Source organism: Falco punctatus, assembly GCF_963210335.1.
Source record: "Falco punctatus genome assembly, chromosome: 1".
Lineage (NCBI taxonomy): Eukaryota > Metazoa > Chordata > Aves > Falconiformes > Falconidae > Falco > Falco punctatus.
In genome coordinates, this window is record NC_137580.1 from 107832924 (window position 1) to 107858716 (window position 25793).

Here is a 25793-nt window from a genome sequence, read left to right on the forward strand (position 1 = left end):
CCCGCCAATCCCGCGGCCGGGAAGGGGGCTCCTCCCTGTCACTCCCCCCCCGCAACTACACGGCGCCGTAACTCTCCGAGTGCGGCGCCGGAAAATGCTGAGAGTTGAAGGCTGGGGGAGGGGGGAATCTCCGGTCCACCGCCAACACCGGCAACCTTGCGCGCCGGGGAGCCACCGAGAGCGGTGGGAAAGCTCCCCAGCGCCCATCCCATCATATCCTGCTACTCCCCCCCCCCCCCATGCTGCACCCTCCAGGACACTCGCCCCAGCCACACACAGCCCCCAGCGCCAGGGACCACCCTGCTGCCCTTTCCCATCCCTAAATACCCCCATGGGGGCTGGGCTGATCATCCCCCAAGCAGGGAAACCTGGGCCTGGGGCAGCGCCCGCAGCTGGGCACGGCACAGAGGGGGGCCCTTAGGCGAGGGGCTGAGACCCACCCTGCAGCCCCCCAGCTCGGGGTCCAGCTCCTGGGGAAGGGCTGGGTGGTGGGGGCAGCCAGCCCTGCAGCAGGCAGATGGCATTGGCACCAGCACCGAGCAGCTCTGTGCTGGCTGCCAGACGGCTCTTGAGTGTGTTAAAAATAAAAGAAAAATAATAAAAAAACCCCAACCAGCTCTTTGTTTAATAACCCCCTCCCCGTCTCCGCGAAAGCCCAGATGGCTTCGCCTCTCCGTGTCGATGCCGTGCACGGCACAGATCCCCCGCAGCCCGGCCAGCCCTGGCTGCAAACACGGCCCACGCAACCATCACTGGGTGGGTTTTTATTTTTAATCCCAGGCCCTGCTTTGCCGACACACACCGCTCCTGCCACGGAGAACAGCAAACCATGTGCTGCATGGCTTGGCGCAGGGAGAAGAGACCAGTGGCCAGCCCCATGGCATGGTCCGTGCCCCACCAGCCCCACAGCTGTGGTGGGGGGTGGGCAGTGATGCTGTGATCCTTCTCGCCCCGGTGGGCTGTGGCGGGGGCAGGGGGCAGCTGGTGCTCCCGCAAAGCAGTTTGAGTGCTAAACCCAAAACTTTGATCTGCCGGTAGCTTCATCAATGTTTAATGCACCAAAGCCCTGGCAGGGTTTAGAAGATGAGCATTTTGAGGCCAAATTGAAGTTTCTAATATTATGATATTAAAACAATTTTAATCCACCTGACGCTTCCCCAGGCACGTACCTGGACTGCTAATGAGGGGCTGCCTTTGGTGGCTGTTGGTTTTGTCACAAAGCAAACAAGCCCTTTGCAGATGCCTTCAAATCATGAGAGATGGTGAGGGCCAGGGAGGTAAATGGGGACGAGCCCAGCCGGAGCTGGCACGCTGCAGCCAGGTGGGGAGGGTGCCCTGCTCCCCACAGCCACGCAGCTTCAGCTCCCCGGGGAGCAATGCTGCTCCCTAATTCTTTTGTAAGTGCTGATTTACAGTTGCTGGAGTATGAGGCCGATGCAGCCTGGCATGAAGCGCTTGTACAGCTGATGATGGGCTTTTGGAAACTTCAGCTGCCAACCCAGTGTGCAGTGGGTGCAGTGGGTGCAATGGGTGCAATGGGTGTAGTGGGTGCAATGGGTGCAATAGGTGCAGAGGGTGCAGTGGGTGCAATGGGTGCAGTGGGTGCAATGGGTGCAATAGGTGCAAAGGGTGCAGTGGGTGCAATGGGTGCAGTGGGTGCAATGGGTGTAGTGGGTGCAATGGGTGCAATAGATGCAAAGGGTGCAGTGGGTGCAATGGGTGCAGTGGGTGCAATGGGTGTAGTGGGTGCAATGGGTGCAATAGATGCAAAGGGTGCAGTGGGTGCAATGGGTGCAAGTAGGTGCAGCGGGTGCAATGGGTACAGCAGGTGCAGTGGGTGCAACAAGCAAACAAGCTCAGCTTGCTGCTTGCTGAGCTCTGCCCAGCCTTGGCCAAAGCTCCTCATTCCCAGTTTCTCCAGCCCCACATGGATGTGAGCCAGGGTGGCTCCCACAGCCTGTGCCAGGCTGTTCCCCAAACCCCTGTCACCCCCCGGTGCCAACCCTGAGCGCTCTCATCCATCGCCCAGCCCACACAGGGAATACTTCATTTTTACTGTGCTCTCGGCACAGCTCTCCTGACCTGTGCCGGCTGCTTTGGGAAATGGATTTCTCGCTGCCACGAGCATTGCCTCTGGTTAATTTAGACCCAGGTCAAGAGGATGATGGAGACCAGGTGCTCTCTACCCTCCAGCGTAGGGCTGGGGGGGGCACCCCAAAAATTCACCCCAAGGCAAGATGAGCCCATGCAGCTGCTTTTTGGGGTCTGGGGGTGCAGACCTCCCCGATGCCTGGGATCAGCTCTGGTTGGGGTCATCCATGGCATGAAAGCGATGGCTTGGGGGTCCCACAGAGCCTTGGGGATGGTCACCAGTGCTGTCCCACCCACCTGGGCACAGCCATCCCCCTCCAGAACCAGCAACCATCCCTGTAACCCACCAGCAGCCTCCCCGGCTCTGTAGCAGCACGAGCAAGGCTTTTCCAGCCCGATCTATTAACAAGCCGTTAAGGGGAGAGGAGTTCATTTTTGCCATTTAACATTTCACGGATAATTAATTATTCTTCATCTTCCCAGCAAAAAAGGAAGAGCAGGTAGAGGGGCTGTTCAAAGCAAAAAAAAGCAAGCTGAAACCCGGGGAAAGTGGTGAATTATTTGTAACATCAAAGGTGAGGGAGGATGTGCTGATTTAATGGGGCAGCACACGGTGCAGAGCCCTGGGCATCGCAGCGACGCTGAGACCGGTGCCCACTAGTTGCATTAGTGGTCCTGGCAGTGGCGTGGGTGAGCGGCCTGAGGGGGAGCCTGGCCCTTGCCTGTGCCCCCCGTCTACCTCCCCTCACCTCCCCATCACTGTTAGCTGCCAGCTCTGCCTTTGCATGATGCCAGGGTGTCCCCGTGACCAAGCTGTGGGGACACGTTGGGGGGGCCTGGAAATCCCCACTGGGGGCGTCCTATGCTCCCCGATGCTTCATCCATCACTGGAGGCAAGCAGCAAAATAAATAATGATATTTAACATTTCATAATAACGACAATTAACCAGTAAATAATGCCTTTTACACCATGAAAGCCAGAGTAAATTAATTCCCCTAATTAGCTGTCAGGCGGCACAGGGCAGTGGCGGCAACGGGCAAAACTGGCAGACTGCATTATCCCCCCCCAGGCATCGCTGAGTGTCCCCAAACCCCGAATCACATCCCAGAATTTTGCAGGCTTGCAAAATCCACCACCACCAGTGGAACATGGGGCTCCGCATCACATCCCAGCTGCTCTGGCGAGCCCTAAATCACGCCTATCTCCTGTTAAAAAAAAATAACAACAACAACAAAAGATGGCAACAAAATAGTTTATGGCCATAATAAATTGTGCCAGAGTTAAAAAAAACAAAACCCAAACAACTCTACCTTGAAGCCAGCGGCGAGTTTCCCATTGGCACACAAAAATGGGAGCGTTCCTGAGCCCCTGTCCCGCCGCGGTCAGAGCCGGCAGTGACTGGGGCGGGGGGAAAGGGGGGTTTATTTGGAACAATTTTCCATCCCGTTTATCCCACCCACTCACGCTGATCTTACCGGCAGGGCTGGGGGGACCCCGCTGCAGTGGGGGTGAAGGTGGTGGAGGATGCGGTGCTCTGTGGGGGGCTGGGCTGGGGGGCTGGTGCTGGTGGTCCCTGTGCTGTGCTGGGGCCAGGGCTTGCCGTGTGCCAAGGTGGGATCCTAACACCCATCGGGTGATGTGGGGGTGGCTGGGGAAGGAGGGGGCAGCCCCCCCACGCTGCCGGCTGTGCCATCGCTGCCGGACGAGCTGCCTTCCTTGGCAGGACTGGGTGCTGGCATCAGTGGGGGAGTGGGGGTGCTCCTGCCCGGCCAGTGCTGAGGCGTGGGAAGGATGTGGCCCCCACATGCCCCTGCTGTCCCCATGGGGCTGGAGGGCAGCCAAGGCTCCGCCATCCGCTCGGACCGGCTGGACTCTGCCCTGTCCCTCCCCTTGGCTCAGCTCCTGGCTGCTTGCAGGGATAAGGACAGGGACAGACATGGCTGCCACCAGCCAGCCCCACCAGGCCACCTACGATGCCATTGTCATCGGAGCCGGCATCCAGGGCTCCTTCGCTGCCTACCACCTGGCCCAGCGCCACAGGAACACCCTCCTGCTGGAGCAGGTACCAGTGTCCCCAGCCCTGCCATGTTCCCAGCCCTGTTGTGTCCCTATCCCATTGTGTCCCCATCCTTGATGTGCTGGGGTGGGCACCTGCAGGCCTGGCTGCCTTCTGCCATGGCACAGAGCGGAGCCATCGCTGGCACCCCTGGTCCCTAGTGCCAGCACCCCTGTGTCCCCAGTGCCAGGACCCTCACATCCCCAGTGCCAGGACCCTCACGTCCCCAGTGCCAGCACCAGGACATTCACGTCCCCAGTGCCAGGACCCTCACATTCCCAGTGCCAGGACCCTCACATTCCCAGCGCCAGGACCCTCACATTCCCAGTGCCAGCACTCCCGTGTCCCCAGCACCAGGACATTCACGTCCCCAGTGCCAGGACCCTCACATTCCCAGTGCCAGCACTCCCGTGTCCCCAGCGCCAGGACCCCATTTCCTGCTGTGTCCCAGCGCCGTGGCCGGCAGGGCAGGCTGTGTCCCCAGGTGCCTGCTGTGGCACAGCACTGATGCATGTGGGGCCCAGCAGGGTTGGCAGCAGGCACAGTCACCCCCACATCCCCCGTGTCCCACAGTTCATCCTGCCCCACTCGCGGGGCAGCTCACACGGGCAGAGCCGCATCACCCGCAGCGCCTACCCCCGCATGCCCTACGCCCGCATGATGCCCGACTGCTTCCACCTCTGGCAGCGGCTGGAGGCTGAGGCTGGCATCAGCCTCTACAGGTGACGGGGACAGGGACGCAGCCCCCACCGGGCACCGTCCCCTCCCCGCGGGGCTGGGCTGGGGGCTGTGGCTGCTGCCCTGGTGGGATGCAGCACTGGGCGGGATGAGGCCACCCTGGCAGGCAGCTGCTCTTGGTGATTTATGTGGCTCAGTAAAGGAAGCGCCATTAAAGAAATGAGCATCTAAACAAATCTTTGCTGCCAGGGTCAGGGCTGATGGCACTTGCTGTAATTAGGGGGGGGGGCAAAGCATGATGCCAGTGTTCAGACCCTCTGCATGCACCACCCCACGTGCCCTGCCCGTATCACCCAGCACCCCCTCCTAGCACATCCTGAGCATCACCGGTGCTGCTGTGCCTCAGTTTCCCCCAGGGGCAAAGCAAGGTGTGGGTTTGCACAGGAAAGGGGAGCAGGGGGAGCTGACATGGCTGGTGGGATGCAGGCAAACGGGGCTGGTGGTACTGGGGCCGGCGGGCAACCCGGAGCTGGAGAGCTGCCGGCACAGCCTGGGTGCCGACCAGGTCCTCGACACCGTGACGCTGGCCTGGCGCTTTCCTGGCCTGCAGCTCCACGATGGTGAGGTGGCTTTGTGGGACCACACTGGCGGGGTGCTCTTTGCTGACCGGGCACTGCGGGCAGTGCAGGTGGGTGCTGCTGAGGGGATGGGATGGGGGTGTCCCCTGGCTCTGTTCCCACAGACCCTCCTGTCACCATCCTCACCCAGGAGGTCTTTTGCCGGCACGGGGGGACCCTGCGGGATGGGGAGAAGGTGCTGCACATTGAACCCGGGGCTGTGCTCACCATCACCACCACCACTGGGGTGTACCGAGCCCCCCGGCTCATCATCGCGGCTGGAGCCTGGACCAGTGACCTTGTGGCACCCCTGGGTCTCCGCCTGCCGCTGCAGGTAAGGGTTGGTGGCACCGTGGGGTGGGGTGGCCGCGGCTGGAGCTAACGTAGTGACCCCAGCCCCTGCGCATCGACGTCTGCTACTGGAAGGAGAAGGACCCCGCAAGCCCCAGCGCAGGCCGGGCTGGTCCCTGCTTCATAACCCTGGGGCTGCCCCAAGCCCCCCACAGCATCTACGGGCTGCCAGCACTCGAGTACCCGGGGCTGGTGAAGGTGAGCAGGGCACGGTGGTGGGGGGCCACCCCCTGGCCAGCCTGCCCTGACCAGCTCTCCCCCAGGTGTGCTACCATCACGGCAGCCCCGCTGACCCTGAAGAGCGGGACCGGGCTCCCCCGGGTACCCCCCACCCCTACGTCACCCTCCTGAGCAATTTCATCAGCAGTTACCTGCCCAGGCTGGAGCCCCAGCCGGCCGTGGTGGAGACGTGCCTCTACACGGTGAGACCTCCCCTCGGGAGCAGGACCCATCTGCCCAGGGTCTGAACCCCTCCCCCACCCCAGGGTCGATCCTACCATCCCTTCCCCCCCCAACCGTGGGTCCAGGAGAGGACCCCTGGCCACAGCCTCACCCCATGGCTCCCCCAGAACACCCCAGATGAAGATTTTATCCTGGACAGGCACCCCAAGTTCAGCAACATCATCATTGGGGCTGGCTTCTCAGGTAGGTGAGGTCACCCCACTCCCCCAGCCTGGCCCCCCAGAGCTGGCCAGGGCCATGGGGGTGGCTGGGTCCCCCACGCCACCATCCTCCCCACAGGCCATGGGTTCAAGCTGGCACCAGTGGTGGGGAAGCTGCTGTGCGAGCTGAGCCTGGGCGAGGAGCCATCCCACAGCACGGCCCCCTTCGCCATCACCCGCTTCCCCGGTGTGCTGCGGGCTGCACTGTAGGTGCCATGCCCACACGGCATTGCACTGGCCTGCAGCTGTCCCTGCATCCCTGTGTCCTTGCACACCAGTGTGCCGGCATCCCCACACCCCTGCATCCCCATGTATCATCACGCCCCTCCATCCTGGTGTCCCAACATGCTGCACAGCCCAGCTACGCTGCATCCTCACACTCCAGCATCCCAGCACAGAGCACCCTGGCACTCCCCCATCCCAACAGCCCTCTGTCTGTGCACCCCAGCACCCTTCCATCGCCACATCCCAGCACCCTTGCATTCCCATACCCCTGCATCCCAGCATCCCTCCATCCCCATATCCCAGCTCTTTTGCATCCCTGTACCACTGCACCCTGCATCCTGACAAGCCAGCATCCCCCCCCCCCAGCATCATGGTACTCAGCACCCCTGCATCCCCATGTCTTGCTATCCTGCATCCCTCCATCCCCACATCCCAGCACACTGCCTCCCCACATCCCAGCATCCCAGCATCCCTCATGCCGCGCAGTGCCAAGCAGTCTCTACTGAGCACCCGCTCCCTGGAAACAAATTAAGGAGCTTTGTCAGCTTCATGAAGATGGAGCTGGAACAGCGTGGAGAGACACACTTGCTTAGGAGTCAAGTTAAATGTTTTAATGTTAAATGTGCCATTTTATTATCATTAGATCGCTCCCACTTAATGAAAGCGCATTAGCGCAGCGTGGCTTTATGGCAGCGAGCGCTGAGCTCGGCCCATTTGTTTCAAAGAGACAGTGGGGAAAGGGATCGAATGACCTGGTTTGCAGGGTGCCAGGTGGGGGGTCCTGGGGGTGCAGGGGGTCCCTGGGGCTGGTGGGGTGTGGGCAGGGGGCATCACCCAGCACTGGCCTGCGGGTGCTGGAGCCAAGGCCAAGCCACATGCTGCGCAGGCGGCCAGCAATGCACATCACCATCTCCTCCGCGTTAAATAATTAACGCTGGCAGGCAGAGGGCTCCCATCCGCGCTGCTCATCTGCATATTTATGAAGATTGATAAATGATTCAGTGCCGGCACCCACGAGGGCCGTCTCCCCCCTTCCCTCCCTGTCACCCATGGGTGCAGCAGGCTCCAGGAAGGAGCCCGGCTTGGCCCTTCCATACAGTCCCACCTCCTCACCCGGGCTGGATCCATCCCACCAGACCCTGCTGCCATGCAACACCCCCCCCCCGCAAACGCAGTGACACCCCCCCCCCCCCACGTGGAGCAGGCAGCAGCCGGTGTCACCAGCCAGAAATGACGTTTATTTTCATACTGAAAGTAAAGGGGGTAGGGGGGGAACGCACAGCTGGGCTAGTGCAAAACAACCAGGCAGGGGTGGGGGGCCTGGGTGGGGGTGACGACAACCCGGGTGGGCACGTGAAACCCCGTCCCCATGTCCCCTTCCCAGCTGCTGGGCGGCTGCTCCCCAGGGCCCGGCCAGCGAGAGACGTCTTTGGCTCAACTAAAAGGGGCTTAAGAGGATGGCGGGGTGCCTGGAGGAGGGGGGAGTGTTTAAGTTATAAAATAAGGAGCCAGCAGGCACTGAGGAATTAAACCCAGGGTGCTGGAGCTGCCGGCTCTGCCGCCGAGGACAGACGGGAGGTGGGAGGGTGGGGGTGGCATGGGGGCTGCAGCCAGCGAGCCGGCCGGGCTGCTCCCCCCAAAAGGCCGAGGCTGGGGGATGGCTGCGTGTGTGTGTCCCCCCCCACCCCGTGCAGAAGAAATACCGGCTGCCCGGGGTGGCCCCGTGGAGCTGAGTGTTTCTGTGGTGATGGGAAATGGTGGGGGGGCTAGGCAGGGGTCTCGGTGGCCCGGCTGTCTGCCTCGCTGGCGCTGGGGGAGCTGTGGGAGTAGCGGCGTGTGCTTTCCCCGGTGTCCTGCTCCTCGTCCCATCTGTCGTAGGTGAAGGTGTGCCGGGAGCTGGGGGGGCTGTGTGGGAGAGAGCAGGGTTAGTGGGGGGCAGGGGGCTCTCCACGCCCCCAGCGTGCTGCAGTGCCACTGCCGGGCACACGGCCCCTCCGGCTGCACCGGGAGCCATGGTGAGCCGGTGCTGGCAGCCCACGGGATGGAGCCTCCGTAGCCAATATATTATTTCTGAGATATTTGGGACATGCTCCACTGCCCGGGTCGAGGCGCTGCTCCGCGGTGGAGCTGAGCCTGCCTGGGAGGTGCCACCCCCATGGGCACCCAGCACCACCAGCTCAAAGGCACATGGTCACGGGTGCAAACACCACTGCCCATGGGCATCACTGCTTGAGGGTCCTGGCTGCACCAGAGCCCACCATGGCTGGGTGCTGGGGGGGTTTCTCCCCCTGCCACCCCACGACGCCTTCCCTGGCCCTGACAGGCAGCAGGCAGCCCGACTGTGACATTTCCAAAAGGCTTTTTTTCCTTCCTCCGGCCTTTCTGCTATTCAAACAGTTGGAAAGGATCAAACCCACTCCGAAATCACTGCCAGCGAGCCTGGGCACACCCTCTCCTCTGCCATCGAACAGGGTGCTGAGCCCCAGAGCCCGGCAGGGTGAGGGCGCTGGCACCCCGACTCCCCGGCACAGGCACCGACACGGAGCAGGGCAGCAGGATGCTGCCTCTGAGCCCCAACTGCCCACCCAGCCTCCTCCTGTGGGTGCTGCCCCCTCCGCGCTCACACACTGCAGCAAGTGCTTGTTAGTACTCGTCCCGCTCCTCCTCACCACCCTCGGGACCCACTGCCGCCCCCGGGGTGGCAAATGCCCCGGGGCAAGCAGGGATGCTGTGCTGCCCAGAGAGCCCTTGAATTTCCTGAAGGAATAAATTCAGCTGCATCCCGACCGGTGGCTGGGGAGCCAGGAAGAGATTAGAGCTTCCCGGTGTCCCGTGTGCTGCAGCTGCTAATTCCGAACACGCTGCATCTTGGCAGTACGGGCAGCTGCTGGTCCCACTGCGGCCATGCCGGGGATGCTCCCCACAGCCAGAGATGCGTCGAGGATGCCCTGCAGCACCCCAAAAGCAGGGCTGCTGTGGGTGCAGCGGGGTGCCCCATCCTGGGGTGCCCGGCGGAGGTGGGCTCCGTGCCTGGAGCCAGGCGAGGGTTAGGGTGGGTGGTTAGTGGCACACGGGGAGGTTCATGCTGCACGGCACACACTGCTCCCACCTCCTGCCTCAATCGCTCTCGGGCCGGTACAGGTACTTCATCATCAGGCTGTCGACCTGCTTCTTCCGTTGCTTCTCCTCTTTCTTGCCACGGCTGGGACGTACCGGCTCCTCGCCCCCGGCTGCCCGCGGGCCCTTCTTGACACTGGAGGTGCTGCGGTAGGAGCTGGTGGAGCCGGAGGAGGAATCGGAGGAGGAATCTGAGTCGGATGATGACTGCTGCTTCTTCTTCTTCTTGGATTTCTTCTTGGCCTTCTTGGATTTCTTCTTGGTGCTCTTCTTTTTCCGCTCCTCCTCTTCCTCAGAGGAGCCTGAGCTGCTGCGGTGCTGGCAGGCGTGCCGGGAGAAGTCAAGGGCAGATGCAGAGCGGCGGAGGCTGCCAAGCGGGTGGTCAGCAGCGCCCAGGGGGGCCGCGCTCCGTGTGCTCCGTGTGCTCCGCACACTCCGGCCGTCATCCCCCGAGTCGGCCTCGGGGCTGGAGCAGCCCCCGGTCCGCGGCGTGCGGTAGCTCAGCACCTCTTGGATGGCAGCTTCCAAGTCGGGGTCGAGGTAGGAGCGGTGCCCCACGGGGCGGGCGTCCCTGGGACCCCTGTCCTCGGAGGCAGCGCTGCAGGGCCGGGGGGGCACAGAGAAGCTGCGCCCCAGGGTGTGCTGCCCGCGGGACCCCTCGTCTGCCTCTTCCAGGTGGCTGCGGGCCAGGGAGAGCCGCGACTCGGGGCGACCCTCAGGCCCCCCGCGCCGGCTCCGCAAGCTCCCGGGGCTGGAGAGGGCGAAGCTCAGCACTGAGCACCTCTCGTCCCCCTCGTCCCCGTCCTCCAGCCCGCGCCAGGAGGCGGAGGAGGCCCGGCTCACCGGGGCGGAGGCGACGGAGGCTTTCTCACCATCGGCAGCCGAGAGGGACCAACGCTTGCCCAGCCCTTGGCGAGCCCGGCCGCTGGCATCGGCGAAGGCACGGGCGATGATGGCTGCCTGGTCCTTGGGCTCACCGCCCCGGGCCGCCCTTCGGGCAGCACGCTCAGGGGAAGGTGGTCGCTCGCCAAGCGCGCTGAAGAGCGTCTGCTCATCCCCGCGGCCGCCTATGGAGTCCTTGAGGCTTGGCCGCTTCCTATAGCTGAGGCAGCTCAACACCGACACCGGGCGCTCCTCGCCCTCGGGACCGTCCGGCGGGGCTGACCTGTGCCGGTGGCACCGTGGCCCCCGCACGTACCAGGGAGACAAGAAAGAGATGGAGATGAGCGGGCGGGGGGGGAGCAGTGCGGCGGTGAGGCAGCCTCGGTAATTTGCGTCAGCGGGAAACAGCATCGTGGAAAAATGTCATGTAAATGGGGGAATTGTTCTAGCCCAGCTCTTTGATTCCCCTTTAAAGTGTTGTGTTCAATTTATTTCATTGTCGGCTACCTGGACTGCATTTGATTCCTGACTTCAGAAAAGGTGGAATTATCTCCAATAACAAAATGTTTTACATCTGCACCGTTGAATAAATTAAACCAATTAACAAAAACTGGCTCAGATTTTTTTCTCCCTGCTTGGCAGAGCCGGGGGGGGGGTAGCCCCCTGGGAGTCCTGGAGCCTTGCTAGAAAAATGGGTTTGGATCAAAGCAATCTGTGCTCAGCAGGTGAGAGCTCAGCGTTGTGCCACGGGGGCACCTGGGCATGTCCCCCCCTCTGCTGGGGGCTGTGTGGGCAGCCAGTGTTTGCCGAGAGGTGTAGGGAGGGATGTGGTGGGGCTGCAAATGAGGGGAGGATGGAGTGGGGATTCAGCCTGGGATGATGCACAGGGCTAGAGCTCCCTGCCACAAACCCTGGGGAGGCAGGCGGGGTGGGGGCTGCAGACACCCCTGCGCCTCCAGGCTGGGTCTCGGTGCTGCAGTGGGTGGGATGATGGGGAGGGGGACCAGGGAGGTCCCCCTGGGTGAAGGACATGTGTCCCTAATGGAGATCAAGCCGCTCGCCAGCATTAACCCTTTCCTGGCCAGCCACACAAGAATGGGGTGGGAGCATGGCACCGTGTGCCACATCCCATGGGTGCCCACCCCACAGCCTGGCCGTCTGCCAGCACAGCTCACCCTGTCCTCTGCCAGCCAGCCCCGTGCCCAGTCCTGCACCCACCTGCTGCCCTTCAGGCTGCCATCATCCGAGAGCGCTTTGGAGGAGCCTTTGTTCTTGGAGAGCCAGGACTTCACCCCGTCCACACGGTCCTCCAGCTCTGAGTCCACGTCCGAGTCACCATCACTGCCAGAAATGTGGGTCAGGGTGGGAGAAAGAAATAAGTGAGCATGGGGCAGTGAGATTTTGGGTGCTGGAGGGGCAAAATTGCGCTGGTGGGCGCTGAACCACCCCAGCATCCACTGCCTGTGTACCCTGACATGGGCAAAGCACCATCCCACGGTCCTGCTCCACCTCCCGGGGCACAACCTGTATGCGTACAGCTCAACCTGCATGCTAGGGGCTCCCCGAAGCACAGCTGTGCCACGCACCCCCTTAACCCCCAAACCATGCCCCTGCACAGCTGAGGGGCTCCTGCACGCTCTGCCCAGCATCCCCCCATGCCGCTGCATGGCTGGAGAGGTAAGACAGCAGGGCCGGCATCAGGGCAGCGAGGGGCAGCAGGCAGGGCATGGCTCCAGAAACAGGAGATTTCCAGCTCCGGGGATGGGAAGGAAATGAGTGGGTTCATTTTATAGGCCACCATCAAGTGCAAAATTACAGCAAGGAAGAGCAATGTTGATGGCCCTGGGTAAACAGGAGTTTAGCAGGCAGAACAGAAATGACTCCGGCAAGGCAGGCGCAGGAGTGCAGCGGACAGATTTACAGCCCTGCCATGCCGGAGAGCCCCTGATTTACGTCCCGGTGTAAAAAAAGCCCTATCTGGCTTAAACCATCTAATTTATAACGGCTGTTCGTAACCATATTGATTGCCTTTAGAAAGAAGGTGCTGTATGCATTGCAAAATCCATTCCTCCACGTTAAAAGCATCCTTGCATAAATCTCCCTTAATACCTAACTGCTTACTGCTTTCATTAGGGTTATGGCAGTACCGGCGGGATCTATAAGGAAATCGAAGCGGCACAGCCCCCTCTCTCCCCACCCTGCCGCCGGCCGGCGAGAGGCAAGGGCTCCCACTGAGCTGCTGCCGGGGAAGGAATATATCATATGATCTTAAACGGCCGTTTTATCCACCCGGCTTTGGGCTTATTCCCTGCCCGGGGACAGCAGCAGACAGCACAGGGGACAGGCTGGGATAGACCCTGTATATGAATCCTCCTCGTTAAATTCAAAGCAACGAGCTGCACTCCATCACGCGTGTCTCCCTCCCCTGCAAATACATCCAGGCAACGCTCAGCTTGGGAAAAAAAACCACAACAAAACCACAACAAAAACCCACAAAATGACAACAAAAAAACCCCCAGCGAGCCCCGTAAACAAACTCTGGGGGCAGCTGAGGTTTTATAACCATCAGAATTAAACACCACGTCAAACACAATTTATGTCCGGGCGAGCGTGCCATTAGTTAAGCGGGACCCGGGTCGCGGGGGAGCGACCGCGGCAGGGGGATATTAATTGTGCTTGGCAGCGGGGCTCCATCACCACCCCGTGCCGACACGCTCATCGTTTGCCATGGCAGAGCAACCCCCGCCAGCCTCAGCCTGGGGGCTCATCCCGTGCCCCCCCCATGGGATGCAGTTATGTGCCATGCCATGGATGCTGTTAGGGCATGCGGAGGTGGGCCAGTGGCATGCAGGACCCCGGCCCGCGGGGGTGAGGTAGGGGTTAGGGGAGGGGAGGAAGGAAAGAGAAGCTCCTCACAGTTTACTCTTTCTTTTCTGATACTTTGCCACCATGTCCTGCAAACTGGGAGGGGTTGGGGGGGGTCAGAGGAGGGAGAAACACAACAGAAAGGAAATCAAATTAAAGGAAAAAAAAAAAAGACAAAAAAAAAAGACCAAGGGGGTGGGGAAATAATGGGGGTTAAATTAAATGGTGGGGGAGGGCCAGGGGAGGGAGGTGTGGCTGCCCTGCACCCCTGGCACGGGCCTGCACCCAGCATCCTGCACTGGATCCCAGCATCCCAGGTCGGGTGCTGGAGCGTGTCCAGAGATGGACAATGGGGCTGGGGAAGGGTCTGGAGCACCAATCTGATGGAGGGTGGCTGAGGGAGCTGGGGGCGGTTCAGCCTGGAGAAAAGGGGGCGCAGGGGGGACCCCACTCTACAGCTACTGAAAAGGGGCTGTAGCGAGGTGGGGGTTGGTCTCTTCTCCCAAGTAACAAGTGATGGGACAAGAGGAAACGGCCTCAAGTTGTGCCAGGGGAGGTTTAGATGGGATGTTGGGAAAAATGGCTTCACTGAAAGGGTTGTCAAAAGCACCGGGACAGGCTGCCCGGGGAGGTGGAGTCACCACCGTAGGAGCTATGTAAAAGCCGCAGCCCTGGGGGACATGGGTCAGTGGTGGGCTTGGCCATGCCGGGTTAATGGGTGGACTTGATGATCTTAAAGGTCTTTTCCAACCTAAATGATTCTGTGATTCTATGATTCTGTCCTGGGCTGGGCTGGATCCCAGTGTCCCAGACCTCCTGCCAGCCTGTGCTGCCCTGGCTCCTGGGGCTCCCCGGGCTGTTTCCAGCCAGCCGGCACGGCACGGCTGCATTTCAGGCACCTCCACAAGCAGGTGAAGCTGCACGGGGGCTGTGGGTGGAGGGAGGGAGGGAGCCACGGGTGCACGGACTGACGCACATGTGCACGGGTGCACAATGCATGGATGGACGGATGCACGGGTGCATGGACAGATGCACATGTGCATGATGCACGGACGGACGGATGCACGTGTGCACAATGCATGGATGGACGGATGGACAGGCGGCGTTCTGCCAGGGCCAGGCAGAGCCGAGGGGTCCCCATGGCATTTCAGAAGTGGCAAGGAGAAGCGGTGAGCCCAGTGAGGTGCCTCGCGTGCGAGCCAGGCCCAGGCGCTTTCACCTGTTGATGAGGTCCTCGTTGCTGTCACTCTCCATCTCATCCTCGATGGCTGCCTGCAGGTCCCCGATGCGCTTGAAGGCCAGCTTCAGGTCTGACTGCAGGCTCTGGTTGGCAGCTTCCAGGCTCTCCAGGTCCATCTCCTGTGGGGAAGGAGCGGGGTGAGACGGATACCCTGGGGAAACCCCCCTGTCCCCCTGCCCAGACCCATCGCTGGGTGCCTCACCAGCTCGTGCTTCTTGCGGCTGGCCTCTGCCTCCTTCTTGGCCAGCTCACCCATCTCCTCCTTGACATCGCGGAGCTGTCGCTGCAGCCGCTTGTTCTGCTCCTTCTCCCGGTTCTCGGCGGCTGCGCGCTGATCTCGCTCCTCCGTCAGCTTCTCCATGTTCTCCTTCAGCCGCGTGGCCAGGCTCTGCGGAGCAGCGGGCACAGGGTCACCCCAGATCCCCCCTGGACCCCCCACCCTGCAGCAACACCCACCAAGGGCTCACGCAGGGATGGATCCCATCCTCACGAATTTACACAAGGAGATGGAGAAGAAAACCCCGCCAGGGCCAGGGAAGGGGCAGAACAACCACAGGGGCTTTGTTGAATTGGAAAAATAGATTTAACTGTGTGTGAAGTAATTAAAGCGTGTAACGTAGGGAAAAAATAGCTCCCATTCTCCCCCAGCCACTGAGCCAGCCACTGCATATTTATGGCCCCGGCAGAGAGAGCGGAGAAGGGAAATAATAGCTAGGAAAATATTAAGAGGAGAGCTAAGCTGCTCCGCTCCCCCAGCAGAGCTGCAACGGCAGAATATAAAGCAGGCTGCATTTAGCGGGGCCGGGAGAGTCTATAATTTCCCTAAGTCAATGCATGGGAAGAGCAGCACTTTGCCAGGCTGGGTGGTGGATTACTGTTATCGGTGCTTGCAGAGAGCTTTCCCTGCGGGGATGGGGACAGGCTGCCGGCAGGGGAGGGCTGCAGCGTGGGGGGTCCCATGGAGGGGATATTGGGGATGTGCTCAGCAGACCCCTGGGCATCATGTTCCCATTGCATCCCAGTCCCAGCTGGAGCAGAGGGAGAGCCCGGTGCCTACCTCCAGGCGCTTGACTTGTGTCCGCTCAAACTCCAGCCTGGTCTCCAGCTCGCGGATCTTGGCCTCTTGCCGGCTCACTAGCGACTTGTCCACCATGGATTGCTCCAGGAATTCCAGCTGGCTCTGCAAGCCTTGCAGCTGCAGGGGGTGCACAGCCTTAGCCTCAACGGCAACCTCCCTGCCCCCCCGCCACCCGGCCTTGGAGCGGAGCTGCTGGCCCCGCTGCTCCCATCCCAATGGGGAGCTCCCGATGAGACTGCTCTGCACCCCCCTTGGGTGCAGGGGGTTCCCCCACAGTGTGGGCAGCGAGTCCCTGCATGCTCGCCGTCCCCCCGGCTTCACTCAGGGTGCATGCCCATGCCTGATGTCAGTGCTCCCCACCTTCTCTTGCAGCTCCTGCTTCTCCTTGTTGACCTCCTCCAGCTGTGCCTGGAGGTCATTCATCTGCGCCAGGTCCCGGGACGCCTGTGGGACACACCGGGGCCGTCAGAGGGGATCCCACTGCACCGGCACCGAGAGGGTCATTACGGGAGGTTGGGGTGCCGCGGCTGCTGTGCCCCCCCCTCACCTGGGCCACAGCCGCCTTGTGCTTCTTCATCAGCTCATTCATGTCCTCCTGGTCCTCCTCCAGCCGACTCTGCACCTCATTCTTCTCCCGCTGCAGCCGGCTCAGCTGCTCCTCCAGCTGGGGGGAGACGCCTGTGTCTCCCACTGCACCCCAGAGCCAGGACACCCACCCCCCAAACCCCCCAAACGGCGTGGAGTCACCCTGCTGGCATGTGCAGTGCCGGTGGGGGTCTCCCCCTGGGTGCAGGTGGGGAATGGTCCCAAACCCACTTACCCCTGCCTTGGCCTTGGCAAGATCGTCGATCTGCAGGTGGAGGTCTTCAATCTCCACCTCCATGGACTTGCGGGCCTTAACAGCAGCCGCACAGGTGAACTCCGACTCCTCCAGCTGCAGGAACACGGCTCAGCGCCTGGCTGGGGGACGGGGACACCTCATGTCCCTCAGGGGCTGCGGATTTGGGGGGGGGTCTGGATGCACACCTGGTTCTTGAGCTGGGCGATCTCCCTCTTGCTGGGTGCATTGTTCTTCAGGTGGTCCAGCATGATCTGTGCATCAGCCAGCAGCGCCTTTGTCCTCTTCAGGTCCCGGCGCAGGCGCTTTTCCGTCTCAAAGTCCCGCTGGTTGGCCTGCGGTGGGGGGACCATGCCAGGGCACTGTGCCAGCGGGGTGCCCACCCCACCATGGCCACCTTGGGGTCCCCAAAGCGAGCCATGTGCCTGGCTGCCCTGTGCCCTACCTGCTCGCTGACAGCAGATAACTTGCTCTCCAGCTCCCGTTTCTCTCTCAGTACCTTCTGCTTGTCCTCGTACTCCTCCTCCAGCTGCACCTCCATCTGCTTCAGCTGGGGGACAGCCCGGGCAGCCGGTGAGGGTGGCAGGAAGGGGCTGGGACCCCCCTCTTCGTGTGTCCCCACATACTGGGGATGCTGGGTGACCCCACCAGCCAGGTATTTGCGCAACCAGAGGCACAAAGCCCAGCTTGCGCTGGCCTGGGCGGCAGAGGGACTGGTCGGACCTGCTGGGCCAGTGGAGCCAGGCTGCGGCTGGCCGCGTGGGAGCTGGGCGCTGCATGACAGTGCCCGGCTGGCAGCTCCCGGCACCCAGCCAGGGCACGGGGATGCATCCTGCCCCCTCCTTGGGCAGAGGGGTCGCAGCCGAGCCCTACCTTCTTCTGGCACGACTGCCGAATCTCCTCCACCTCCTCGTCACGGCTCTCCACCTCCTTGGCGTGGGTCTGCCGCAGCCGCTCCATCTCCATCTCCAGCCGCAGCTTGGCCTGCAAATGGTGGGGACACGGTCAGAGCAAAGGGGACACCGGGCGGACCCCCACCACCACTCCCTGGGTGCCACTCACCCGCAAAACCCCCTGGTCCGAGGCCGGCCGGGCCGCCCGCCCCACAGTGACCTGCCGAGCCATGGCACGGAGGGCCAGGAGCTGTGTCGGCAGCCGCGATGCCTGGCCCGACGCCGGGCTGAGGGTGACCGCCTCCTCTTGCTGGGCAAGCCCAGCCCAGGTAATAACCACCCTGCATGAAACCACCCCACCCAGAAACCTCGCCCCTCCCTGCTGTACCTGCTCCAGCATCTGGATGGTCCCAGCCTGCTCGTCCAGTTCCTCCTCCTGGTCTTTGACCTTCGCCTCCAGGTCCCTCAGCTGCTTCTTCACCTTGGCCAGGGAGGCTTCATCCTTCGACTCCTGGGAGGAGATGTCCTGCAGCTCAGCCTCCAGCGCCTCCGCCTTCTGTGTCAGCCCCGCAATGTCCGAGTCCTTGTCCTGCCAAGAGAGGGGGTCACCGTCAGCCCAGGGCACCCGCCGACTGGGAGACTGGGGACAGCACCGGGAGCCACCCACCTCCAGCAGCTGCTTGAGGCCGAAGACCTCAGCCACCAGCACGTCCTTCTCACGGCTCAGCTTCTCCCGCTGCAGCCTCTCCCGCTGGGCTTCCTCGTGCGCCTGCGAGAGCTCGGTGTCAAACCTGTGTGGGGAGAGCAGGGCAGGCACTCAGTGCCCCGTGACGGCACCGGGGACAGGTCCCCAGCTACTGGCACCACGCCGAGCATTCCCATCCCATGGCAGCTGGCACCAGGAAGGGCAGCGCGCTGCTGGGTACTCGTTCAAAACATGCTGTTGATGAGTCTTTAATTGCCAGTACGGTGTCACGGAGTCACTCGGACAAACTCCTCCCAATGCCTTCACTCAGCAGCTAATGGGGAGTGCAGCGCCTGCAGCGCAACCAGCAGCCCCAGCAGCCACCCCACGGGGCTGGCACGTGCCAGAGGGGACCGTGGCTACTAACAGCGGGGGCTTAGCTACACGGAGGCAGCCAGGGACACCGCACCCTCCATGCAGGACATGGAGAGGCTGCAATGCACGTAGGTTCTCCAGGAGAGATGGGCTCTTGTGGCAGCTCGGCTCCCCCAGCCGCAGCCCCGAGCTGTGGTCCCACGCGAGGTGGCACTGGTCCCATTACTGGAGAGGACACAAGCCCCCAGCGGGGAGTGCTCAGCACAGCCTGGAGCCAGGCAGCACCAGGACAGCATCTCCCCATACCCCTGGGATGGGATCAGCTGGGTTTGCTCCAAAATCGCTGCCTTTGGGGCTTGGAAAATAACTCTGCGCTTGAGTTTGTGACCTGCGTTAAACACCTCGGCAGCTAATCCCCATTTTTCCTCGCGCTGGGTAATAAACAGCTGCATTAGCACAGACTCCAATCCGCAGAAATTGAAATTAATTAGATTGGATTCTCTCGCTGTATTTGTGTGTGTGATCATTACCATAATGAGATGAAAGCGTCCCTGCTGCTTAATAACGTTAGCAAACTTTGGGGTTGGGAGAGGGGATGGGATGAGAGTGAGTGCCGAGCAGAGCTGCAGGGCACGAGCAGCCTCCACCATGGGGCATGGCCCCACACGGGGGGATCGCTCAGCTCCGGGCCCCCTACAAGGGCATCAGGGTCCCCCCACAATGAACACACCCAGCCTGGGCAGCCCCGTCCCGCTGGAGACACCTCGGCCAAGAGGAAGCTGGTGGAGTGCCCAAATCCCTGCTAAAATGGTAATGCCACTTTGCAAGAGGCTCGCCACATGGCGAGGATGCTGCCCCCCCTGCGTCTGCCCTACTGCCAGCGCGCGGTCCCCACCTCCGCTGCTTCTTCTCCAGGTCATGGTTGCGTCCTTGCTGCCCCTCGAGGTGCAGCTTGGTGTCCTGCAGCTCCGCGGCCAGGCGCTGGCACTTCTTCTTTAGCTGCTGCAGCGCCCGCTGGCTCTCCTCGCTGTCTGCCTGCAGGTCCGTCAGCTGTGGGCAGGAGCAGGCAGGGCGGTGAGGGCTCCGGGAAGCCACCATGTCCCCACTGCTCCAGCCATGTGCTCCCTCAGCTCCGAGCAGGCAGCGGCTGCCCACCCCAAGCCCATCCCCATGCTGAGGGGACCTGGGGGGTCCCTAGGGCTGAGCCCCACTCACCCTCCGCTCCAGCTGCCTCTTGCCCTGCTGCTCCACCTCCAGCTTGTCCTCCAGCTCCTGCTGCAGCCGTTTCTTAGTGAAGTCGATCTCCCGCACCGCCCGCTCATATTTCAGCCGCCATTCGCCACCTGTGCGGGGAAACGGGGTCACTGAGGGGCTGCGTGGGGTGGTACGGGGCCACCATGGAGAGGGGGGCACGGTGCTGCAGCCATGGACCCAGACTGCGCCCGCAGTGAGCAGCAGAGGCAGGACGGTACCTGAATCATCATCGTCGAGCTCCCCGTTGAGCTCGGCCGCCCGGATGAGCCGAGCCTCCATCACCTCCATCTCCATGGACTCCATCTGCTTCTTCAGAGCATCGTACTTGGCCTGGGAGGGGGCACGGCCGTGGTGAGTGCCTGGAGGGGGCCACGAGACGCTGCGAGGCCAGGGAAAGGCATGTTTACCTGCAGGTCCTTCATCTCCTTCTCGGCCCGCAGCCTCTCAGCCGTCTCGGCGTCCAGCAGCTGGGAGGCCGACTCGCCGGTGTTCCGCTCATCTGTCAGCTCCGATGTCAGCTCTGTGATCTGCGGGCGGGGGGAGCAGGACCATGGGCCAGTGCAGGCACCGGGGCAATCCAGCACGGCACCGTACCCCCTCCCGGTACCGTCAAGGACCTACCCTGCTCTCCAGGCGGTCGCTGTTGAGCCGGAGCTCGTTACGCTCTTTCTCCACCTTCTCGAGTTTGCTCTTCAGCTGCTGGATCTCTTCCTGCAACAGAGCAGGCGGTGAGGGAGGGGGCAGGCGCTCGGCGAAGAGGCTGGCAGGCAGGCAGGAGCCTGGCAGGTCTCCGCACCCCCCCAGCGCTGGGTGGGCAGGGTGGGGGCTCCCCAGGGCGGGGGCCGCTCTCCCCTGCCAAGGGCTGGGCTGGGACTTTCCTCAAACCGCCCCGACGCCGTGCCGACTCCAACCCCATAAATGGTGCCGAAACGCCAGGCAGCCCCAGCAAAGCCGGAGAGGGGTCCCTGCACCCCCCCAGGAGAGGGGGTGGGAGCAAACCCACCCACTGGCAGCTCACTGAAGGGTTTGGATGCACCCAGCCCAGGTGAGGAGGGAGGGGGCCCACCGGCATGCCCAGGGACCACCAGCCAACAGCAGGGGGGCATGCCCAGCTGCCAGCTTCAAGCACACCTTTGCCTCTGGTCCCAGCACAGGCTGAGGGGGGCAGGAGGGGCTCAGGTGCCCCCACCCCAGGCGCCCATCCTTGGTGTGTTGGGATGAAAGTGGAGCCAGGCAGTGGGCTCCATGAGGGGCAGGCTCGGCAGGGGCATGAGTGTCTGGTTGCCAGCGTAGCACGGAGCCCCCCCACATATGCCTCTCGGCACACGGTTTCATTTCCATTCTCCACGCCTGGTAATTGGGCTCATGCAACAGCCGGCTCTCGGGATGCTAATGACATGCTGATTCGCAAATTAGGGAGCAATTTGCAATTTGAGCCTGATGCTGACAGGGCATGTAGGGCAGCTGTGGTCCTGCATCTCACCCCATCGTGGGCTCTTGCATCCTGCCCTTCCCTGGGGTCCTGCATCTCAACCCACCACAAGATCCTGCATCCCACCCCGCTGCAGGATCCTGCACCCCACCCCGCTGCAGGATCCTGCATCCCACCCCACTGCAGGATCCTGCATCCCACCCCGCTGTGGGATCCTGCATCCCACCCTGCTGCAGGATCCTGCATCCCATCTCACTGTGGGATCCGGCATCCCACCCCGCTGTGGGACCCTGCATCCCATGCCACTGTGGGATCCTGCCTCCCACCCTTCCCTGGGGTCCTGCACCCCACCCCACTGCAGGATTCTGCATCCCACCCCACTGCAGGGCCCTGACCAGGCCCAATGCTTCCCCAAGCCCACCCTGCCCCATCCAGCATCCCCCAGCACAGAGGTACCCACGTCTTTGCCGCGGATCTGGTCCTCGGTGAGCTGCACCTCGATGAGGGGCCGCACGGTGGTGAAAAGCTTCCACCAGGGCCAGCCCTTCACCCCCTTGTTCTTCTTGATGTTCTTCTGCACGCAGCGGATGGCCAAATCCTGGATCTGCGCAGGGCACGGTGTCAGTGCAGGGCACAGCGTCGGGGGTGCCGCCAGCGGGGCAAAGCGAGGCAGGTGGGTGCTCAGCACCCCCGCCGGCACCCCGGCCGGCACCCCGGCATGCTCCCCTTCGTTAGTATTTGGGCTAATTGCACCCAGCTTATCTACTGTTTGATTCTCTCCAGCCCCTCCAAACGCTATTCTTGTGGAAGGTGAGGTGCTGCCCCGATGCCTATCTTACACCTTCTTTAATAATAAAAGTAGGAGCTGACACGCCGTTTCATCCCACCGTGGCGATGCCCAGCACCCTCCCCACCGGTTCCCCCGGTCCCCCCTGGCCCCCCACGGCTGGGCAGGCGCAGGGGGGAGGCGGGAGGAGGAGGTGCTGGCCCAGGCAGCGGCAGAAAGGCTGCGCTGCCCATTTTAGGCGAAATTGTGCAGCAGAGCGGGGAGGGGAGAGCTGCTGGGACCAACCTTCCTTTTCTTGAACTGCTGCCGTGCCAAGAAGCCCCTGCACGCTGCCTGGAAGAGGGTGATGTTCCTGCTGGTCTGTGCGTCCCTCTGCTCCTCCAGCCTGGCTAGTGATCCAGCTCGGAAAAACACCTGCAGGGGGGCAGCGGGGTGAGATGGCGAGGGGTGCCGGCATCCCTCTGGCCGCGCCGTGCCACCCTCCCGCTGCGCTGGCTGGTGGGGATGTGGCTCTCCCCTCTAGAGCCACTGGTCCTGTCCCCCAGGCATGAGGAATGCCGTAGGTGGGAGCAAACAATGCCGCCCTTGTGCTGCCCTGCTGCGCCGTGCCAAGCTGTGCCGCCCACCCTTGCCCGCGCTGCCGCCGGCACCCACGGCCAGTGTTGGGCATCATACCCGGCTCAAGCCCATGTGGTAGCTGCTCTTCTCCAGGTCCAGCGACTCCAGGAGCTCCTCCACCGCCTGTTGGGAAGGAGAGGTGTCAGGACAAGGCTGGGGGCACCCTGGGGTGCAGGGGACCCCGGACTGCCGCGCTGGCCCTGGAGCAGGGCACGTACCCGCTTCTCATCCACGACGATGTAGTTGCGCCCGTGCTTCTTGGTCAGGTGTGGGGCCAGGACGTCAAAGCGCCGCCTGAACTCCGCAAAAACCATGTGGTCGGGATACCCTGGGGGCAGCAAGGGAAAGTGGGGCTGCGGGGGCAGCCAGGATGCCCAGGGGATGGCTGGGGACAGCCCCACGTGCCCTGACTGACTGGGGCCCATCTCTTGGGAGAGCTGATGGGGTCACCCCACGTGGCACAAATTCCCCACGGGGCCAGGCGCGGCCAGAGTGCCCTGACCCTCCCCAGGAGGTTTTCCTTGGCCGTGTCCTCCAGCAGTTTTGGCTGGGATCTGGGGAGAAAGTGGCCAGATCCCACCTCGAGGGAGCACAGGGACACGTGTGTTGCCTGTGCAAGCAAAGAGGCCCCGCTCCGGCTCCGCTCTGAGCCGCAGCCAGCTTCTGCATCAGGCTCTCAGCACTGAGCCTCCACATCTTAATTAACGACAGGGTATTGATGGGGAGGCTGACCCTGGCACAGCCGGCTGGCCACGGCCATCGATCCGGGAGGTGCGCGGACGGCATCGATTTCCAATCGTGGTGGGAAGGGTCTGGCCTCCAGGCAATAAACCCTCGCCTGGGCGGCCAGCCACGCGTATCGATAAATGCTTTGCTGAGCACGACCCGGAGGCCCTCACCCCAGCGGGATGGGGGCCGGCTGCCAGCGGGAGAGCTGCCAGGATCCGGCGGCACCAGTGGAGACACCCAATTAAGGCCATGCCTGTCCCCGGCGCAGATAACAGCCCCGCAGGGGAGGGGGACAGGGACAGGACCGCCCTGCGGGGATGGATGGCAGCTCTGGGGCTTGGAGCAAGGGTACAGGCGGATGGGGGTCCCCAGGGAGGAGATGCAGCCAGGACCCCCGTGGCATCCCGCAGGGGGACGTGCGCTGCAGCCCTGGCATCGCCCCGTCGCGGGTGCCAGGGGTGCGGCGGCACGGCTCACCTTGGCGGTACATGCGGAGGGTGTCGAGCAGGCGGGAGCCGCGGAGCTGGGCACGCAGGAGGGGCACGTCCAGCTGCATGAGCCCGGCCTCGCAGTGCTCCGCCGGCAGCTCCAGTTCACTGCCGCTCACCCGCCGGCACGGCAGAGCCCGGGGGTCCCCGCCGCCCCCCGCTGCCTTGGGCAGGAAGCAGTGCACAAAGTGGAGCTTGGACTTCTTGATGCTGTCAATGAGGGCGTCCTGCAGGCACAGGAGAGTGGGGTGAGCGGTGACACGCAGCAGTGCTCCACCTGGACCTGGGGACTCCCCCCTTGGCACCCCCTTACTCACCACTTGCAGCTTGATCTGGATGCAGAGGGATTTCTTCTTGACAGCAGCCACGCCGGTGGTGAAGGTCTTCCGCATGCTGGTGGCCCGGCGCAGGGCCAGCTGGGACCCCCCCTCCAGCCCTGCCACCGAGCCCGACAGCACCAGCGCTGACCCGCCACGGCCCGCAAACAGGCTGCTGATGACCTTCCTGCAGGGCACGGAGGGGATGTCACCCCCCAAAATCACCCCTCCCCACGCCGTGCTCCCCCACCAGCCCTGGGACCCCACTCACTTCTGTGACTCCTGCAGCAGGACAGAGGCATTTTGGGAGGCCGGGTTGTGCTTGACGTGGTTGAGCCAGCCCGTGGCATCGTACTCCACCCAGTTGGTCCCTGAGCTGTGGCCCAGAAGGAAATGCCGGGGCTTGTCACTGGGGAGCAGCGGGTTGTGCCCTGCAGGAAGACACGGCACTGCTGGGCACAGCCCTGGGGACCAGCGCTTTGCTGACACGTGGCCCCGTGGTGCCGGTCCCCCCCTGACCTTTCTTGCCCCCTTCCTGGGGGCCGTAGTAGGAGAAGAGCCGCTCCAGCAAGGTGTCCTCGTTGCCGCCTGGCTGCAGCGCCTCCTCCTCCAGCAGCCACAGCAGCCCCCGCGCCTCGTCTGTGCGGGCCAGTGACCGGACCTGCAGGTGACACTGCACTTGTAGTGCCTCCAGGGCAGGGACAGGAGGTGACACAGGGGACCCGGGCCACCCAAGGAGCAGGCAACCTTGGCCGCTGTCAGCAGCAAGGCAAAGTGGCACCATGCGTGAGGGCTCCTGCTTATGGGGACGCAGCAGGGCAAGAGGCCATATGTAACACTCCAGGCAGCGCATCCCGTTGGGGTGGAAAACACAGTGCTTAGGTACCCACGGGCTGGAACCCAGTGCTGGGCTGGTGCTAGCAGCTCCCCTTGGTCTCTGCAGCCTCCTCCAGCAGCGACTGGAGCACCCCAGGGACTGGAGAACCTTGGGGAGCTGTGCACCCTGGGGACCTGAGCACCTTGGGGACCAGAGCACCCCAGGGACTGGAGCACCCTGGGGATCACCCAAGGTCTCCATGACTCCTGCCTGCAGCACAAGCAGCTGCCGGGGCAAGCAGGGGACACCGTGCCAGGGGATACACCAGGGATGCGGGCTGCACACACGCTCGCAGCCACGCTGTCATGGCCAAACATTCAGAACAGCCCCTCTCCTTCCCCCAGGGACCACCAAGGGGCCAAGAAAGCCGCACGCCCACTGCCTCGGGCCACAAGCTGCAGTGATGGGGCTGCGAGGAAGCATGGTGGGCACTTACCAGTGCCTGATGCGAGGGCTGGTCTACAGCAGCTATGGAGCCAGAGGAGCCGGGCTCGGCGTCAGCCAGGGCAAGCTCTATGTTCTCCTGGCGAGGAGGGACAGAGGCACGATTAGTGCCCATGCAGCAGGAGAGCCCCGATAGGGACTGGCAGCCAGTGAGGGTGTTGGTCTCAATGAGGGAGGCAGGGCCTTCCCAGCA

The 25793-nt window shown here is 62.8% G+C and overlaps 2 protein-coding genes across 18 annotated transcripts in view; one reads left to right on the forward strand and one right to left on the reverse strand.

The window, feature by feature from the left end:
* The first annotated feature begins 67 nt into the window (after window positions 1-67).
* On the forward strand, window positions 68-7772 carry PIPOX (pipecolic acid and sarcosine oxidase). Its single transcript, XM_080402383.1, has 8 exons — window positions 68-4154; window positions 4722-4870; window positions 5313-5514; window positions 5595-5777; window positions 5840-5992; window positions 6058-6216; window positions 6364-6439; window positions 6536-7772. The coding sequence occupies exons 1-8, from the start codon at window positions 3441-3443 to the stop codon at window positions 6664-6666; spliced, it is 1767 nt and encodes a 588-aa protein (XP_080258509.1). The 5' UTR covers window positions 68-3440; the 3' UTR covers window positions 6667-7772.
* Window positions 7773-7898: 126 nt separating this feature from the next.
* MYO18A (myosin XVIIIA) overlaps window positions 7899-25793 on the reverse strand; it is a 38920-nt gene continuing 21025 nt past the window's right edge. For 11 of the 17 annotated variants that reach the window (XM_080401993.1, XM_080401992.1, XM_080401991.1 and 8 more), the window contains 29 exons: window positions 25593-25679; window positions 24799-24940; window positions 24551-24710; window positions 24280-24466; window positions 23952-24189; window positions 22964-23073; window positions 22803-22868; window positions 22413-22541; window positions 21801-21944; window positions 20530-20619; window positions 20316-20435; window positions 20127-20238; window positions 19870-19997; window positions 19550-19704; window positions 18262-18385; window positions 17983-18183; window positions 17575-17685; window positions 17147-17251; window positions 16890-17036; window positions 16684-16797; window positions 16411-16527; window positions 16224-16307; window positions 15843-15980; window positions 14988-15173; window positions 14765-14904; window positions 13597-13641; window positions 11899-12021; window positions 9791-10963; window positions 8362-8586 (listed from right to left, as the gene is read on the reverse strand). In XM_080401993.1, the coding sequence (XP_080258119.1) occupies window positions 9799-10963; window positions 11899-12021; window positions 13597-13641; window positions 14765-14904; window positions 14988-15173; window positions 15843-15980; window positions 16224-16307; window positions 16411-16527; window positions 16684-16797; window positions 16890-17036; window positions 17147-17251; window positions 17575-17685; window positions 17983-18183; window positions 18262-18385; window positions 19550-19704; window positions 19870-19997; window positions 20127-20238; window positions 20316-20435; window positions 20530-20619; window positions 21801-21944; window positions 22413-22541; window positions 22803-22868; window positions 22964-23073; window positions 23952-24189; window positions 24280-24466; window positions 24551-24710; window positions 24799-24940; window positions 25593-25679 (4668 nt within the window). In that variant the 3' untranslated portion in view covers window positions 8362-8586; window positions 9791-9798. Of the gene's footprint in view, window positions 8587-9790; window positions 10964-11898; window positions 12022-13596; window positions 13642-14764; window positions 14905-14987; window positions 15174-15842; window positions 15981-16223; window positions 16308-16410; window positions 16528-16683; window positions 16798-16889; window positions 17037-17146; window positions 17252-17574; window positions 17686-17982; window positions 18184-18261; window positions 18386-19549; window positions 19705-19869; window positions 19998-20126; window positions 20239-20315; window positions 20436-20529; window positions 20620-21800; window positions 21945-22412; window positions 22542-22802; window positions 22869-22963; window positions 23074-23951; window positions 24190-24279; window positions 24467-24550; window positions 24711-24798; window positions 24941-25592; window positions 25680-25793 lie in introns of all 17 variants that reach the window. The other 6 variants (XM_080401994.1, XM_080401989.1, XM_080402001.1 and 3 more) reach the window with 3 other exon arrangements.